We start from the raw sequence: 20616 nt of genomic DNA on the forward strand, positions 1-20616 counted from the left end.
CTTCCGGTTTTCTTCTTTATCGGTGTCATATTGAATATCAACTTGGGGTCATATAAAGTTTGATCTTCCAGGTAAGAAATACACTTGGAATAGTCGTTTCTTATGTGTGTCTTCGATAGGACTCGCAAAGATGTGTAGTGGATGAGGTGGCAGTTATTACTATAGATTTTCCACTTTTTATGGGCACGATTTTTCAATTTGATGAGTCTGATAGTTTGTTTGGAATAAAACTTTGGGAATTTTCCGTTAATGTTTTTTTTTAGGAACAAAGTCTTCAATAGTTTTTCTAACAATATTGTACAATATTTCTACATCTTCATTGGCGTTATGGCTTATTGCCATTATTGATTTATTGCATCATAATTAGCATTTTGATAATTGAACATGGTGCTTTTACTATTATTTTTCAATTCTTCTTCTTCTTCAAGCTCTACAACCCGGGGTGGGTCTTGGCTGACTGCACTCCTTGTTTCCATCTTGCCCGATCCTTCATCAACTGCGGATCGAAAGGTACATCTATTGCTGACAGATCTGCTTTGATATTGTCCCTCCATCATATGCGCTGGCACTTCTTTCCAGACCGGTTTGATTAGTCTGTCATTTGGAAGTCTTTGCACATGGTTCGCGGTATTGGTTTGTGTTCAGATCAAGGGACGGACAAAAAAATTTCCTCAATACCTTACGTTCAAACCTTCTGTGCTTTTCTTCCTTAGCCCTTGTCATAGTCCATGTCTCATATCCATATGTATCGGCCTAATGACTGTTTTGTACGTTTTGATGTTGGAAGCTCTTGTCAGGAATTTCGTCTTGGAAAGGAGATTGGTGTAGAAGATGCAAGGTTTGTGCTGCTGCTAACGGACCTTATGGTAAAGGAAAAGCACCAATGAAGCAATATAACGTCGGATCCCCTATGGAACGAGTAGCTATCGACATCGCTGGCCCCTTTCTCGAAACAGACCATGGAAATAAGTACATTTTGGTAGCGATGGACTATTCCACAAAATGGGTGGAAGCCTACGGTATTCCTTATCAAGAGGCAAGTACGGTTGCTGATAAATTGGTCAAAGAATTCTTCTGCAGATTTGGAATACCTCTAGAGCTGCATTGTGATCAAGGCCGAAATTTTGAATCGAAGATATTCCAAGAAGTATGCAGCAAATTGGGGATTCACAAAACAGGGACTACACCTCTTCATCCACAATCAGACGGCATGGTCGAACGAATGGATCGGACCATGGTAAAAAATTAAGCCAAAGTAGTTTCTGATCACCAGCGGGACTGGGATGAATATTTACATCTATTCACTATGGCATATAGATCTTCGGTTCAAGAATCTATCAAGGAAACTCCATCCAGTATAATGTTCGGCCGAGAAATAAGGCTGCCTTGCGACTTAGAGTTTGGATGCAAGCCTGGAGAAGACGTAGCTGGGGAGGACTGCGTTAGTGAATTAAGGAACAAGCTGGATTACATGCATGACAAGGTGCGCAATGAAATACAACAAGCAAGTGACCGAATAAAAATGCGTCTATACATATATATGTGTCTATACTTTCTTGATACCGATATCATTTTGTGTCATTGTTTGATATTTCTATGCATTGTTTGTTTTCCTTGTTAAATGTGATCACCAAACTTGATATTTATCAACTATCAACTATGATGATCAGAAAATTTTCATGACCATTATTGATTCGATGGGCATTGCCGGATTGTGAAAATGACGTAGAATGTTTATAAGATAGCAATTCTGAAATCTTACGTAAGTGAATATAGACAAAACGCAATATGTTGAAATTCGAAAAAAAATATATTTCGATATATTTGAGTCAAAGGATTTCAATGACATATATTTTGTAATTTAGGAAAATACCCCATTGTGTGATGAATACCGGCCACTCTTCAAAGTTACCGTCAAAGTAAAGAATGTCTTTCTCTACAACTTGGCGTGAGATAAACCCATCTCATGGTGGAGCACTTCCTACTGATTTCACAGATTTACTTATGGTATGGCGTTCAATGTCGGATGGTTCTGGAGAACGCACGGGTCTCTTATCTGGTATTGTAACTCTTGGAGCTTTCTTTACCAAAGCCATTTTCTCTCTGGGAGTATTGTCTGGAACATTTTGTCTTTGACTTCTGGAACTGTGTAATAATCTACCCTACCCGAATATCTTTCCAAGTCATCTGAAACCTGAGTCTCAAACACTTTCTGTTCTAGCTCTATCAATTGTAATTTATCTTCTAGTTTCTTCATTTCTATGGCTTGTTCAATTTTAGCAACTTCGACACTACTTGAGTTGGATTGTCTAGAATACTCTAGAACATACTGAACGAACAGATGCAGTTTCTTGTTTGTCGTCCGCAGATGGGAGAACTTCGCGATGAATCTAGTGATTTTTGGTGGTGTTGTTCTCTTCATCTTCTTCTAGAACTGCATCTTTTTCTTTCTTTTGATTTATTTTTGAATTACTTCCTTCTGAAATCCTTGACATTCCACTGACGAACCAAATTCTGGTGGCCATTGGTAACAATCGGCAAGTCTAGTGTTGATACCTGCATTACGTCTTGTTGTATTATTTTCTTCCGAATTTCTGTCCATTACTGTCTTTGGGTCTATATCTATCCAAGAACTAATTCAAACGTCTCGAAGGACCAATGTTAAGTCGTCTTACAATAAATAAAATTCCGATATATTTGAACTCGTCTTCTTTTCCTGTCACTTCACATTGACAGCAACTTGAAACTAATGTCATCAAGAGACCTATCATTTTTCAATTTCTGAAATATGGTGTGAAAATTATATAAATTCAACAAAACATAAGAATATCAGAAACATTTCAGAAATAAGCTTATTACCACTCTATCGTAGTTATATCTCCGGAATCCTTCACTTTTTGTATGAAGTTACCTTCTAGCTATTCAGTCAATATTTTCCACCTCTAGGTGTTTAGGAATTTGCTATGTAAGACCCGTTTCCGCAATGTATTTCGGTTCTTGTTTCTGGACATAATTACAAATCCTATTTTATTTTTCTCGTATTTTCCATCCTTTATCAGTAAATCAGATTTCCTGACGTGCACTCATAAAAGGAAATTCTCTTACAGAATTATTGAACTGTGAATCATTTTCAACGGATAAACGTTGCATATGTAATGTCATGTAAAATAATTTCAAATAAAGTTATGTCTATCAAGTGTTCTACAATTTATCCACAGGGTGATTCAGAACTCCAGGCGAAAAATTGAGGAACGTATACAGGCTGCTATTCTTGATATAAAAAGTAAAATAAAATTTTTGGATATTGTCTTGTTTCCGAGATATGAGTGTTCAAAATTTCTGCTTGTCATCAATTTTAGACACTAATAGCTGATAAAAATACAGAAAAAAATTGAATCAAATGTTCAAAAATGCCTCCATTAGCATCGATACTTGCTTGTCAACACAGAATAATTGTACACTAATAGATTGTTCTGCCTATTCTTAGTGGATTCGACCGCATTAATATTTCGTTCCATTAATTGTTCTTTATCATTAATTTCCACTGCGTAAACTTGTTGTTTCAAATGTCTCCATACAAAATAATCCAAAGGATTCGAATCATGTGATCTCGCTGGCCATAGACCTGACCACGCCGACCAATCTATCCACCATTGAAGTTTTGGTTTAACCAGGCGACAACATTTCGTCCATTTTCGTAATTTATGAAATTTAATTGGTTGCATACAGAAACATTATTGTCCAAAAACTCGGAAACGAAGCCTCATCGGCCAAAAAATTTGTTTACGTGCAATCAAGAATATCAGTCTCTATATGTCCCTCAATTTTTCGCCTCTAGTTTTGAATCACCCTGTATATCTATTGTTATTCAGGGAATAGACTGATAATGGTTTCTATTTAAACTCTTTATTATATTATATTACAGTACAACACTTACAGAATATGAATTTTACCATTTATGCTCATTCAACATGGAAATATATAATATGGACTTAGTCAGATAGTTTTCTTAAGGAAGGTGATTCCCCTCCATAAGTTTGAATCAATTCAAGAGGTATATTAACCAACATTGTCAATTTTGAGGTTGTTATTAAGTTTTGTAGGTTGGGCAGAGTAGTACGCCTGTGTCGATAATTTTTTCTTAAGAGTTCATTGTTTTTTATGCAATATTCTTGATATCAAAAAGTTTTGAGGGTATTTTCTTTCAGTACCCTGACATATCATTCATCAGGCAAAACATGACGCAGAATCAAAGTTCCATCAATAGGGAGTCTATGATCAAGTACCAATTAAAATTGAAAGAACCTGAGTACATTCACTATCAGGAATTCACGTAAGTATCACAGAGATTTGAATGAACACTCTTCTAATACATAATCCGTTGTTTCAGAATCTTCATTGGCACTTGGAATGTGAATGGTCAGCTACCTACAGTATCGTTGAAACCATGGTTAAGTTGCGACAATAATCCGCCAGATTTGTATGCAGTAGGTTTTCAAGAAATTGATTTAAGTAAAGAAGCATTTTTATTTAATGATACACCGAGGGAAGCTGAGTGGGAGTGAGTTATAAAATAATAATTGATATTTAGTTTTTTCAATATGGGGAATTTATTTTTGAACGTCATACAAACGTGATACAATAAGTATAGCTTGTGTATGAGATATACAAATGAGACTCCTTTCCCGGTTCTTAGTTGACGAAGTTGTGGTTCCGAGTCGAGTATGGGAATTTTTCAACGTCAATTGAGCGCTATTTCATAAACGGGCTGAGCACCAAGTAATGTTATCTTTTTCCGATGCATAACTTTGAGAATACATTTTTGTAGAACATCTATGCTCTTCTTGTGACAGTCCAAAATTCCCCCCCATCCTATTATACCATACGAAAGCTGCTATCGCACTAACGCATCATAAAGAATCTGTAGGTGATGGATCTTATGCTTTGCGTTATATATTTAACGTTGGTATTCTGCTTTCATCTGTAAGCCAATCTGTAACTTTTCATAAGCTTACTGAAAAATTATGCATTTCTGGACGTTTTTAGTGATCTGTAGCTTACAGGAATCCGTATCTATTCACGATAAGTAGTTCAAAACTAACACTGTAAAGAAGATAAATACAGGAACATTTCCAGAATTGCATTATTTACGAATCTGTCAACCGGACACAGACAGATCGATCGTACGCTACAGATTTGTAACTTACAGATGAAAAGCAGAATACAACCATAAATCTGTAAAGGATGCCCCGCAACTTTCTTGAAAGGAATGATGCATGCTCATGCCATTTTAAATTCTCATCTATGATGATGCCAAGATATTTTGCTGAAGCTGTTTTCGCAATTTTCAGTTGTGCATCTATTTTCAAATCTCCTAAATTTGGAATTGACTTCTTGCTTGAGGCGAAGGTTAGATATTTCGTTTTCTCAGGATTCATCGTTAATTTGTTCATTCGAAACCACTCACCAAAGACCCAAATTCCACAATTACTTGATTCTTCAGATTTTCCCACGTGTCATCTCGAAACAAAACTATAGTGTCATCCGCAAAACATATAATTTCTCCTTTGCTGTTCATTACAAAGAGGCTATTCAAATAGAGATTGAATAGGATAGGTCCAAGTACCGTACCCTGTGGTACTGCGTAGTTTAGTCGAATTTTTTTGCTGTAATTTTCATTTAGAGTCACGATTCGGATTCTGTCTGATATAAAGCTCTGAAGAAGGTTTAATATTTTACCGCGAAATCCGTAATCTTTAAGTTTTTCTAAAAGTATATCATGACTGACGGTGTCAAATGCTTTAGCGAGATCTATTAGCACCGCCAAAGTTGGGATTTTTTTGTCAACATTTTTGTATATGAAATCGGTTACCCTTTTAATTGCATCTTCGGTAGATATGCCTTCACGAAATCCAAATTGATTTTTTGATAATATATTATGTTTATCCATGAATGCCTCCATGCGTACTTTTATCAGTTTTTCGAATATCTTGCCCAGATTTGATGTTAATATAATCGGTCTATAATTCGTCATACGACTTCGATCTCCACCCTTGAATAATGGTTTTACTATACCTAGCTTGAGGATTTCAGGAAAACAGGCCCTTTCAAAACTTATATTCACTATATAAGTAAGTGGTTCAGAAATCAACTGTTGTATTTCTTTGAGCGTTTCTGCGCGTATTCCGTCATGTCCAGCTCTACCTCTTTAGGATCAGTTGGATGTAGAAAAAACGATTTGTCCAGGGGCTTGCTTCCCTGTTTGAAATCACTGGTGGTGTTATTTCACTTGTATAGTTTTTACCTACTTCACTGAAATGGTCATTAAAAAGATCTTGACCGTCCTCAATCCTCTCATCATCCTCACTTTTTATGTATTTTACACCTTCATAATACGGTTTTCGGTTGTTTGTTATTGATTTAACACTTTCCCATAAAGCTTTGGAATCGTTCTGATTCGTGTTTATGTAATTTTCGTGATAATTTATTTTGACCTCTTTTATGAGTTTGTGTAATTTATTTTTAATTTTTGAATAATCACTTTTCAGTTGAATATTAGTGGTTTCTTTTTTTACTTTGTTGTACATATTTTGTTTCTTTTTTATTTCGCTCATTATCATTGGTGTAATCCATTCTTTTCTATTTTTTCTATTTTTCTTGAGGTATACAGTGGTTGTACTCTGGTCTATATATTTTTTCAAGATATCGATGAAGTTTTCTGTTATTTCATTGGCATCATTATATTCGTACACTTTCCAGATTTCAGTAGTAAGTAAGTTTTTAAGTTTGCTATAATTTATATATTTTCTTGTATGATCTCGTTTAACATGGTTTCTGTCAATGATTTTGTTGGTGTATAATATTATAGGGTAATGATCCGTGATAAGGTTCCGCAATACGATTGCGGGTATCTTCAAATCCCTTCACGAAGAAATGGTCTAAACATGTACCGCTATCGGGACGAGTAATTTTGTCGATAAATGATGTGAATCCATATGTACATATTCTTATAATCTTCTACGTGAAATTCGCGAGAAAATAAATTGATATTCATGTCATCGGTAAGAATATGGTCAGTACAAGACTTTTGTCCCTCTAAATAAATCATTAATTTCTTATTGAATTCCACAATAGAATAATGTGGTGGCTTATATTATATCGAAGTGGGTTTTAGTCTTTTTTCTTCGCTTTGGAAGTTTAACTCTAGTGCTGTAATCGGTCCCAATTTAATTTTCGAATAGTCAAATTCGATTCCATTTTTTATGTACGCTATGATTCCGTCATTCCTATTGTAGTTGCCCTCATTATAAACTTGTTGATATCCTTTCATATTAAACAGATCTGGCTCTTCTACTTTAAAAGTTTCGGTCAGTACAATAATGTCAAAATTAGTAGGTAGGGTTTCCAAGAATAACTCGAATTCATTAAATTTTTTTTGTTTACTACATATATTCATCATCATAATTATACTGAATTTTCCATTTTTCATAGAATCGAGTTCCCTCATGTCATCTTTGATTACGGTATTGTAATCTTCATTTACTTACTCTTTTATAAAATTGTCCATTTTAGTAGGACGCAATGCAATTTTTTTTTAAATATACATATACAGGGTATTCCGTATAGACCACGTCAAACGAAAACGGAAAGCAGATCAGAATGTGCTCTACCTGACGTGAAAAAATCGTTCATATGAAAGTCTCACAGATTTCGAGATATTTGATGTTTTATGAGAATGTTGAATTTTTTCACTTAAAATGCTTTCCCTCTTGCGGAGCTACAATTAAATACTTTTCGAATTAGTTTTTTTACCGTAAATTTTGTTGAATGATTTCTTCAATTCATGCAATGAAAAATATCACAAAATATTATACAGGGATTCTGAAAGAAAAATTGAAATTCATGTTCTGAAGGAAGTGTTATTTTGTGCTGAATTCTATCTGACGTGGTATAAAAAAAGACACTAGACCTTTTCTGCATATAACGTTGAAAAGTTGCCCATTTTGTGAGGATTCCGAAAAGGTTAAATACAGGTGATAAGCTTCTTCACGAAAAAAGATATTTGAATGTTTATCGAAAATGGAGCATTTCTGTGAATAACTGATTTTGTCACCTTTTCTATAAATACTTTCATTTTGCACTTCCTGCTGAAAATAATCAATCAACAAATCAATAAAATGTTATTAAGACGTCAATTCACTGACTGAGTTTTTTATTTCTTTTTCTTTGCCTAAAGAACTCTCGAACATCGATATGATGTGATGCGATTCAATGATTCAAACTTAAGGTATCTATGGACACGTTCATTTGCATCTAGTGGAAGTAAATGCGTATCAGTTTACTGGTTAAAATGTCTACAGAAAATGTTTCGTATACTGCAAGAGAATTCGCCGACATGCACCTTATTTATGGAGAAGTACGTCTTAATGCTAGAGCAGCATCGAGGCTTTATTCAGAGCGGTACCCCAATCGCCGATATCCCAATTACGAAGTTTTTATCCGGACCCATAATGCAATTGTCGAATGAAGAGTTCCTGGGAGTCGTCAAAGTAGTGGCCAGCCTTCGATCGTGGAGGATGACACCATTTTGAATGAAGTCGAAAATAATCCTTCAGTATCAACCAGAACGATAGAGCTCATGACAGGCATATGAAAATCTAGTGCCCATAGAATCCTGAAGAAACACAAATAGCACCCCTACCATATTCAGCAAGTTCAACAACTACTACCAAGAGACTATCAAGCCCAAGTAGAATTTTGTCAACAAAGGTTGCTGAAACATTTATGGACTGGAATACGATGGAAGAATATTCGGCCCGACAGAATTGCCGCAATCATTAAACGGCACCAACTATTTGAATTTTCTAAGGAACAGTGTACCCTTACTCTTAGAAGATATACCACTGGAAATGCGACGAAATCTATGGTTTCGACACGACGGGTGCCCAGCACACTACAGTCGTCATGTTAGGGAATATTTAAACCAAACATATCCCGTTCACTAGACTTAAATCCTCTGGATTTTTATTACTGGGGTCTTTTAAAAAATGAAATTCATTCGAATCCCATAAGAGATGAAGCACAACTTAGGGACCGCATTCGTATTTCAGCAGTCAAAATAGCGGGAGACGTTTGTATGGTTTGAAAAGGTCATTTCTCAATAGATGCAGGGCATGTATTAGCGAAGGGGGTGGTCATTTTGAGCATTGGCTCTAATAAAAATCCTGAATTCTTTTTATTGGTATTTTTATGAAGTTTCTTCACAATAGATTTGTTGATGTTGAAGGTCCAGTACGTTATTACATTATATCATTGCAATTAATGAATAATTTCATTTTATAAGTAATTTAAGGACTTACTGACATTTTTCAAGAGAATTATTCAATATGTTACAGCAGAATCTGCAGAATGAAAGAATTTGTGGAAAAGGTGACAAAATTAGTTTTTCACAGAAATGCTCCATTTTCTATAAACATTCAAATATCTTTTTTTCGTGAAGAAGGTCATCACCTGTATTTATCCTTTTCGGAATCCTCACAAAATAGGCAACTTTTCAACGTAATATGCAGAAAAGGTCTAGTGTCTTTTTTTTATACCACGTCAGATAGAACTCAGCACAAAATAACACTTCCTTCAGAACATGAATTTCAATTTTTTTTCCAGAATCCCTGTATAATATTTTGTGGTATTTTTCATTGCATGAATTGAAGAAATAATTCAACAAAATTTACGGAAAAAAACTGATTCGAAAAGTATTTAATTGTAGCTCCGCAAGAGAGAAAGCATTTTAAGTGAAAAAATTCAACATTTTCATAAAACATCAAATATCTCGAAAACTGTGAGACTTTCATATGAACGATTTTTTCACATCAGGTAGAGCACATTCTGATCTACTTTCCGATTTCGTTTGACGTGGTCTTCCCGGTACACTTTGTATATATATACACACACCCTGTAACAACACCCTGTATATACATATACATGGTGTTTCCTAATTGAATGTCAATACTTATGGGGGTGATTTTTGGGCCAATTTTAAGAAAAAAACTTTATATGAACATATGTCCTAAACGTCTTACCTCTTGAGATACAGGGTAGCAAAGTTTTCAAAAATAAATAATTTATTATCAATATCTACAACACCACTTCAAATATTTTAATGAAATTTGTCATGCATGTATACTATGAATCAAGAGGCATTTTTTAATGTATCACTTTTTTCTTAATTTCTACTAGTGGCGTTCGTACGTAATTTGACCTACCTATTTTGGCAGACATTGATGGTGCGCCACAGATTTTTTCCGTAATAAAAATTATTTTTGAAATTCCCAATCATTCCTTACCAAAGTTGATCATTTGACTTTTTTCAATCCGATTCACGGTTTCCGCTTAAAAAAATAAAAAACGTTTCTCTGCATGATCATAACAATATCCTCAATCATCCTCAACATACATATGACAATATCACCATGCAGAAACATACGTAGATTTAATTTTGTATTGCGTCGGACTAAAAGAATTCAAGTGATCAAATTTGCTCATAGTTGAATTCAGTCAGTGGCGTACTACCCTGTATCTCAAAAGGTAAGACGTTTAGGACATATGTTCATATGAAGTTTTTTTCTTGAAATGGGCCCAAAAATTACCCCCATAAATATTGACAGTCAATTAGGAAACACTCTGTATAAATATATACATATAATATATTTTTTTTTACTATTATTTTTCTCCTTTTTTTTCTCTTTTTTCCTTTTTTTAAAATTACAGATTCCTACTTTTCTGCTCCTGATTTATTTCGAAGTTTCATACCACCTATGTAATCCTTTTGGGATGCCTTCGTTTTTTGTAAGAATTTTTTCGTATGTGTGGCTAAGTGTGGTGTGGGCAATTTTCCCACTCGATTTTTTTCACATCTATCTGATGGTCCTAATCCAGGAGTTCTTAAATCCCGATTTCCAGCATCACTGCCGTTTCAATTTGAGTACCTAGAAGTCAATTTAGTTCTCAACAAAGGAACTCTGCCGTAAAGTTGGCACCACTTTGTAGTCCAAATATTATAATATTTTTCTTGTTACATACGCGCTCATTTATTTGAAGTTTTCCCCTCAGATCTTCGTTTTCCTTTTCCAAAGCTTCACCCTTATTTTTTAATGTTTGTATTTCTAACAGTATCCTCACCTCAGACGCGGATATACGGTTTTTGACCTCTCGAATTTCTGCCAAGTTTAGTTAGTGTAACCTCCTCCTCTGTCACCTGGCTCAGCATTATAAATGTCAAAATGTATATGAAAAACCTGTAACTTCCAATCCTGACACACTGAAAGTGTACGAACATTATCAAGGCAATTTCGCCTGAGCTATTAATTTCGCAAGTAAATATGATATTTTACTTTGTATTTTGATTTTTTAATTAAGGGAATTTTATATTTTTGGTATATCTCGCGCTTTAATGAGGAGAAAAACAAGGACACAGCCTTCACTCCACTGAGACCGACCAGGGAGACTTTTGTTCTAAACGAAGAACAGGAAGGTTTAGGCTTAGCCTATTCTTGCATAAAACCTTAATCTTTTTATCTCCTCTCATAAAACAATAATGAAGGAACTTGCCTCTTGACTAGGAATACCGTAGGCTTCCACCCATTTTGTGATATAGTCCATCGCTGTACTGTACAAACATGTACAGGGTGGGCAAAATTCGTTGTCTACTGATGGGATCTCGAGAACTATAGCAGCTAGAAGAAAACGGATGACACATTCTCGAGCTCTTTTTTACTTACTATTCCAAATCTGAAAACAGATCTAGCTTAACGTTCATAGATTTTGAGTTATGAACGAAAATTGAGAAATTGTCATTTTCAATGAAGCTGAATAACTCGCTTATTTGAACTCGTATTCGAAATATGCGTTGTTACATTCTACAGGCACTTTTTTATGAGGAATTCGAATATTATATTAATAAATTTTTTGATCCTGTCATTTTCGAGATACGACAGGGATTTATGATTTTTCAAATGTAAACTATAGTTGAAAGTTCTTTCATCTTGCTGCAATTTTTTTGCTGATTTCAAAAATGGATGATATGTCGCTATAGGATTAGTCGAGAAAAAAGAGCTCGAGAATGTGGCGTCCGTTTTCTTCTAGCTGCTATAGTTCTCGAGATTCCTTCAGTAGACAACGAATTTTGCCCAGCCTGTACATTATGGTTAATGTACTTGTTTCCATGGTCTGCTTCGGGAAAGGGGCCAGCGATGTCGATAGCTACTCGTTCCATGGGGGATCCGACGTTATATTGCTTCATTGGTGCTTTTCCTTTACCATAAGGTCCGTTAGCATCAGCACAAACTTTGCATCTTCTACACCAATCTTTAACGTCCTTCTTATAATTCAGCCAATAAAATTGCTGTCTGACTTTTTCCAACGTATTAGTTATCCCAAAATGACCACCTGAAGTTCCATTATGTAGTCTGGTCAGAATGTCTGTCACTCGGCTCTTGGGCCTTCTAGAAGGCAGCGGCCACGGTTCAATATAAAAAACGTTGGTCTTGAAGAGAAAAATGTATCAATGAATACAACATTTACAGAGACTGACTGCCTACAAGTAAGCACATTCATCAGAAAAATAGTGGGTACAATTGGTAAATTATGAGAGTTACAAAATGATAGTACTGAATGAGGGAAACCATTAATCGTTGTTTTCGGGAAGAGTAGAAGGCTCGAGATCTAATCTGTATATCGAGCAAGAAGAATGAATATACAGATTGCGAAAATTCTTCTCCGAACATAGGGAATGCCAGGATACAGATGAGGACTGCAGAAATGCAATTGCCCAGTGCGAGAATAATTTCATTGAAAAGCGATAAATTATCGAATGTTCATATGGACCGCTTTCTGAATCTGTTCCTACTACGCTTTGTCATTAAAGTGAGGACTGCGAATTCGTGATCGGTCGGCGTAGCTCACTTAAAAATAAGTCAAGTTGAGTAGGTGAAAATTTTTACCACAGGTGATCGGTTTCCGCTGTATGAACATCTTGTTGACACAAAAACTGCCGAGGGTAATTCGGTTGCTGACAACGTTTTATAGAATCCGACATCGATAAGTTGTCGATAGATTGTCGATTGATCGTGGTAGCACTGCAGGTTAATATTCCATGAGTACGAATACGGTGAATTATTGCATTATGAATAGAAGCTCCATTTACTTCGTTTCTCCCTTGCATTATACTCCCTGATGATTTTTTTTTGCACTCTTGATACGATGGTTTTTTGTGTTAATGAATACTTAGGTTTGAAAATGAGAACGGTCTATAATGTGTACATTCAACTGATATCAATTTCAGGAAAATGGTTTATGATGGCGTTCACCCAAAGGCTAAATATCGCACTGTAGCCCTAACAAGACTTGTAGGCATTCAGCTTATAGTTCTAATAAATGTGAAACATTATCAGTTTATCAGGAATATAGCTGTAGATACGGTCGGCACCGGATTATTAGGAAAAATGGTGAGTTGAATATATATCTATATTAATAAAAGAGGATCTATGGTTAACTTCAAAATGCTTTATTGTTCAAACGATCGCACCAAATTGGACAATTCTTTTTTTGTTGTGTTTATTATTGTTAGGGCAAGGTTTATATAACAAAATATTCCCAAAAAAAATTGTACAGAACAGAAAAAAAGGCATTCCTTTTTCTTACGACCAATCGAGCAATCACGATGAGTTAGTTATTATTATCTACCCTAGAAATAATTTAAATGGCAAAACTAGGTTTGCCGGGTCAGCTAGTATATATATATATATATATATACTTCATTCAACTTTATTTTAGCAGTCGGTTGGCCATGGAAATTTGACACATTTCACTCTGTATAGTACGAAAATGTGAGGTTATGAAGGTTGTCATAACATTTTTGGGTTTTAAATCAACGCTATGTTGCCCGTTCTACGTAAAAGTTTCTGTTACTACGTATTTTATCACAATGTCGAATCTCTTCGGAAAATATCTGACGAACATAATTGAAGTTTATACAAACTGATTGAAGGCATACCAAATCCAGTTATTTGCATGGAAAATACAAGAGATCAGTATAATATCATAATATGCACTAGCTTGAGGAGAGTTGATGTTCGTTATCTTCTTTGGCTTACATCATTTGTAGATTTCAAAAATATTAACCCGAAGATGAAATGCATATGATGTAGTGGTTGGCAATGGGTATCTCCCGAAGGAATTAACAGATAATTACAAGAATGTTAAATTTTTCAATAAAAATCATCTTGCATCAATATAAGTAAGAGGAGTTGAAGTAAGTTTCAAGTTAAGATGCAACTTCACCGTTGAACAAAAATTTCACATGAATAAACAGTAACAGGGCAACTTGCGCGTATTCGTGGCTATTCATCTTAATACATTGATGTAATTATAATAATAAGGTATTTATTAGTACCTTAAGACATTTACATTGTATAGGACAAGTCAAATGAAAAACAGAAAAATCCATTTTAGGGAACTCATTCTCCGATGACATTTATCGAAAATCCTGTAGTTAACTTTTCGCATTAATTCACTCAAACATAAAATTCCCAAATGCCACCACTTTTTTGGGTCTCCCAATAGAAGGAAATTCTTTGTCATACTCTTCATTCACAATCTTTCTGATTGTGGAAATATTCAGCTGAAATATAAGTTGTTTAGATTCAGATGAAACATTATATAAATTCTCTCACATTGAATATGTTCGCTACCGTCTGACGTATTGTGGATTTTAGAATATCAGGGTATAACTATTTGAATGAGCGGACGTGCATTCTAAATAGCACTTCCTGAAACCCTGTCTCTTTTTTCAATCACTTTCGGCATTTTCGTAATAAAAATTGATATTAGTTGTGGCAACGGCGTTATGACATTAACGACATTTCATGAGTGCCAACCTAACTTCGTTCTAGTTACAAAAACTTGAGAAAATTATTTCATGGCCAACCGACTGCTAAAATAAATTTGAATGAAGTATACATATATCGATGACTTGGACTAGGAAAGGGTAAATAACTTTCTACTGAATGGTTTGAATGACCGTGACAAATTAAATAGCTAATTTGTCTCTCCTATTCTTCCAGATTGAATAGTAATACTATTTATTATTTCCAAAAAATTAGAACAAGGTGTAAAAATGGAACACATCATCATCAAAAATACATTATCACTGTTTTTAACAAAATTCTTTGAACTCACAAATATTATATGGTTCACAACTCAGAATTAATGGTTCTATTCTGCTTTTCATCTGTAAGTTAAAAATCTTTAACGTACGATCGATCTGTCAGTGTCCGATTGACAGATTCGTAAATAATGCAATTCTGAAAATGTTCCTGTATTCATCTTCTTTACAATGTTACTTCGAACTACTTATCGTAAATAAGTAAGCTATCTGCAAGCTACAGATCACTAAAAAACGTCCAGAATTGCCATTTTCCTGTGAGCTAATGAAAAGTTACAGATTGGCTTACAGATGGAAGCAGAATACCACCATAAATTATACAACAACTTTCCAAATTTAACAAGCCAGGAAAGTTTTCCAACATGAGGGGGCAATATATTGAAAAAAGTTACTTCCATACATTCAACACATTTTCCCCTTAATATGGTTTCGTGAGATGGCACATAATATGGAAACATTCCTCTAGTAGTATTCAGATTTTCATGAGACTCAAAATAATGACTATGATTACAAAAAATAAACAAAGTGGCTTCTTTTCCAAAACGGTATAGGCCTGCATCCCCGTGTATATTGGTGTATATTAGTAAAAGTTTCATCCGTACATTTCGACTTCCAGTTATTTCCAGCGGATGGTTTGACATCCGTATATTTCGATACAATTCGGGAACAATTTGACCTCTATATATTCTATTTAAAGGTAATCTTCCTTCCAGCAATGTTGCCAATTCAAAATCACACTGCTGGTCGTGATCAGAACTCCAAACATGTTTATTCAGAGTTTCATTCATCATTTGAAAGTACTTAAGGAGTTGGTTGATGCTCAAATTCCTCCTGTGTAACCCAAAATGATATTCATTCATTCATTGTACTTCCGACATAACAAAAATATCCAAAAGAAGTAGGACTTAGTATCTTCTAGGATATTATATAACAAATTGTTATGTTTATACATATAACTCAACGGATATATCAGATTGCCCCTACAGTTTTTCTTCAAAAATTTTATGGTTCTTAAGTTGAAGACCTTTGTGAAGGTACGTATAGTTAACTGAATTCGATGAAGAATGCTTCATTTCATTGTGATCAATCAACACAATTCAAATGAAATGAATCGGAGTTGATTGAAACAATATGGTCGAAACAACATATAAATCAACAATTTCAGAGAGTGCGTGTTAATTCACAATCACAGAAACACTCAAGTTTGATTTCTCAAAATGTAGACTTAACAAAAACGAAAGGAACTGAATTACATAATTTCCACTAGGATAAATCTTACCACAAAATATGATTCGCAATCGATTGCGTTAAGGAAATATGTGGGTGGTAAAAATTTTATCCATTTGAAAATCGTGTTTTTGAGTTTCTTAAGTTCAATTATTAGTACGAGATCCCACTGCAGAATCACTACGTTCATTACGTACACAGTCAAACACACAATTTTACATACGTTTATGGATAGGCGAATACACTGATAACACCGCAGCCTGTCAAAAGTGGCCGCAAGTCATTTTAAATAAATTAATGTTAATCAATATTCGAAGAGAAATTTCGTTCACTCCGTATTGAAATAAAATATCATCCACATCATAGCAATGCATGTAGAGAATACTAAAATCCATGGCTGCCGTTGCACACTTGGCCGCAACTACCTCGCAGCCAGGTGTAAGCAGGTAACATTTCGAAGTATTTCTACGTTCATAACGTACACGGATGTTTTTGATATCGAATTAAAGCTAATTTTTTTTCGAATATGATGATATATGGCTGCCTGTGAAAAAATGGCCGCAAGTTAGGTCTGCCATCTGTTGAAAACGCGAGATATCCGAAATAAAGTAAGAGAGAGTTCGACTCATTCTACACCATCGGGTTTTTACCCGATGTTCCGAGTTAGGCGGATCGGCCACCGAATGCGAAGTTGCGCGAAGCTGAGCATTTTCAGTACTAATATAATTGACAAGCTACGAATCGAGTGACGTAACTCGTTATTTAGCATTGAAAAAGCACAGCTTCGCTCAACTTCGCATTCGGTGGCCGATCTCCCGTATAGCGGCTACACACTGCCCAACTCGGTCGGGCCGACAAGCCGACTTGGTTGGGTTGGATGTGAAATCGGTCCGTGTGTAGCTATGACCGCCGACAGAGGATTTGTCGGGTCTTGTCGGATCCAACCGCACGACCGACCGACCAAGTTGGATCATGTGGAGCTCTGTCGGGTGGAAACGAGGCAAACGAGCTCATTCTGTATTCAGATGTTGACTGGAGAGGTATTCGCTGCTGCAAAAATGGCCGTCACCATTGATCCGAGCGATGTATACTCCAGCGATCGTGAAATTCAAAATTCAACTGACCAAGTTGGACGGCGGTCGTGCCGTCTGTACGCAACGCCCAATCTGGTCGTCCCGACCGAGTTGGGTAGTGTGTAGCCGCTTTAACACTGATATAATGGGATCTTTCACACGTGTTCCGGTTTAGTTTCGCACCGGAAAACAACCGGATTGCACTTTCGGCGGCGCTTATCGCCGCGAGATTTCCACCGTACGGATAAAACCCGATGAATAATTTTTCATCCGGTTGTTTTCCGCTAAAAACTCGGTTTCTGGGAAGTTCAACTCCCATACAGGTTGAAAATGTATTACGTACCTCAGCTAACAAATCTTCAGATGATGAAGATAAGTCTGATTGCGACGACGATAATGACAACTGCGATTATGAAAGCAGCGAGGAATCGGAGGAAAATGTAATATACTGATTTGAAATATCACTTGATTCAAGTAATACTTAGTGAATGAACAATTTTTTGTTATAAAATAAATCTCTTTATACTTTAAGTTTTTTTTTATAGTATCCATTAGGTTATTATAATTTTGGATTAAATGTAGAGTCGTTTCTACTATCGTTTGAACCCCTTGCTAAAAACCCTATCTATCGACGCACAGAACAAAACTGATTCTCCGAACTCGCACAAGCTTACGGAGCTTCTGAGGGGTACTTCGGTACCTATGGAGAATCAGGATAATATGAATATGAATATATATAAATATGAATATGCGCAATGACTTTAAACACTCACACGGCTAGCATACATATTCCTAATCTAACGAGTTGCGCGCCATCTCTTTCACTTTATTTCGGATATCTCGCGTTTTCAACAGATGGCAGACCTAACTTGCGGCCATTTTTTCACAGGCAGCCATATATCATCAAATTCGAAAAAAAATTAGCTTTAATTTGATATCAAAAACATCCGTGTACGTTATGAACGTAGAAATACTTCGAAATGTTACCTGCTTACACCTGGCTGCGAGGTAGTTGCGGCCAAGTGTGCAACGGCAGCCATGGATTTTAGTATTCTCTACATGCATTGCTATGATGTGGATGATATTTTATTTCAATACGGAGTGAACGAAATTTCTCTTCGAATATCGATTAACATTAATTTAAATAAAATTACTTGCGGCCACTTTTGACAGGCTGCGGTGTTATCAGTGTGTTCTCCTATCCATAAACGTATGTAAAAATGTGTGTTTAACTCTGTACGTAATGAACGTAGGGATTCTGCAGCGGGATCTTAGACTATATGAATTTTCATCAAATTATATTCACATGCACCCATCTTTTCGGACCAATGTGAAGGTATTTTATGTGAATAAAAAATTATATAACCTCCGCTGTATGGACTAATATTCATCATAATACCCACTAAAACTAGGGGTCGATGAGATACAGAATTATTGCCCTGGCGAGAAGGTTTTTCATTATCCATTCAACGATGGAACAACCTGAAATTGAATCATGAAAAACAAATTTTTCTGCAGAAAAAGGTTGTCATACATTTTCTCTGTAACTTGGGATAATTATATGTCGAAGAAAATACTTTTCTTCATTTATTTATTCTTGTATCAACAAAATACAGTAATTTTCGCTTATAACGAACTTCAAGGGTCGTTCAGAAACATTTCACTTTAAGGGAAGTTTGCAATGAAAGATAAATGATAATACCTATAAGGAATTAATTATTATTCCATAGTGAAAGGAGCCCTTACTGCATTCATAGTTAAAACAAAAATGTAGTGATTTTGAAACTCAAATGGAAAAACAAATTCATGTTTCCTTAATTCTAAGCTAACAAATGAATATTGTTGACTTCAATCTGAGCCGTGACTGTCAGAGGAACAGTTCTAAAAAGAAGGGAAATTGAAAAAAGGACTGATTTGTTCATTGTTGATTATTATTTTGATGAAAACGAACCCCACTTTCGTAACAATGTAAACTTCCAAATATAGAATCCCAATATACAGTCTTCATTGGCATTTCAAAAAAATTTCAACTAATTTTTCATGTAACTATAAAATTTATTCAGAAATTGAACCAGAAGTAGTTTGAATTAATAATTCAATTTAGATATTCGATGCATCGCAGTTTCCCTTTTTCTATAAGGGAGCATAGGAACTTGTAATTTGTAGCTTGGTAGAAGTTGGAACTATTTATTAGAGATTTAATTTATTTAATTAAAGACTACGTAGTGACATCATCAACAAGCGAGTGAATATTATGTAGAAGTATAGTTCGTCCAATGCTCTTTTTTGAGTTAAATCTCAGATCATTTAACACCAATTCCCAAAATAATAAATATGTATCATCCTGAAGCAAGTGAATGTCAACTGTGGTTGTATATAGGCTTGAATAGTCAGCAACTAACAACAATTGATGATACCGAATATGATGAAAAACATGGTGAGTACCTTGTTCCACCTATGACAAAACATCATTTGTTGGATAAGAAATAAGTAGTAGAAAATGGACAATACCAATGAATCTTTGTTAGATATTTAAATTAGAGTATTACACTGTAGGGCGTTCCAATAGTCCAGTCAATGAATGCATTGTAGAGTTCTTGAAATATGCAATAATTTCTGAATTTGGGACTTCGTTAGAGTTAGTTGGTGAATGAACCGATGACCATTCTGAAAGTAATGTGAAAGGTACCATTTTTTGTTTTTATCTTAAATCTCGACAGTTATGCATTGAAGAGAAAAAGGTTTCCAAGAAAAATTAAAGTGATCAACTTCCCCAAACTATTGGACGATTATACACTGCGCAAAAATATTAACGCACATTCTGAAAAGCTCAATTTTAATGAAAGTTAACTCTACATTGACTTTATAACTTATTTTTTATGTTCTCTCGGGAAGGTTTTGAACGAAACAAGACACACTAAATGGAAGAAAAATTCAGGTTATCACCGAATCTTATGTGAAAGAAAAGAAATGAACAATTTTCAAAATACTGAAATGCTGATAAGTGATTCAATACTTGGTATTTCCACCCCTTGCGTTAATTACAGCTCGGCAACGACGGTTCATACTCAAAATGAGTGATCTCAAAATGTTCTG

General features: G+C 35.2%; 1 protein-coding gene across 3 annotated transcripts in view; it reads left to right on the top strand.

Annotated features, from left to right (window-relative positions):
- LOC123314480 (inositol polyphosphate 5-phosphatase OCRL) overlaps positions 1 to 20616 on the top strand; it is a 118565-nt gene that overhangs the window by 14099 nt on the left and 83850 nt on the right. For all 3 annotated transcript variants that reach the window (XM_044899789.1, XM_044899790.1, XM_044899791.1), the window contains exons 5-7: positions 4209 to 4333; positions 4391 to 4561; positions 13340 to 13502. In XM_044899789.1, the coding sequence (XP_044755724.1) occupies positions 4209 to 4333; positions 4391 to 4561; positions 13340 to 13502 (459 nt within the window). The remainder of the gene's footprint in view (positions 1 to 4208; positions 4334 to 4390; positions 4562 to 13339; positions 13503 to 20616) is intronic.

The sequence above is a fragment of the Coccinella septempunctata genome, chromosome 5, assembly GCF_907165205.1.
Source record: "Coccinella septempunctata chromosome 5, icCocSept1.1, whole genome shotgun sequence".
Lineage (NCBI taxonomy): Eukaryota > Metazoa > Arthropoda > Insecta > Coleoptera > Coccinellidae > Coccinella > Coccinella septempunctata.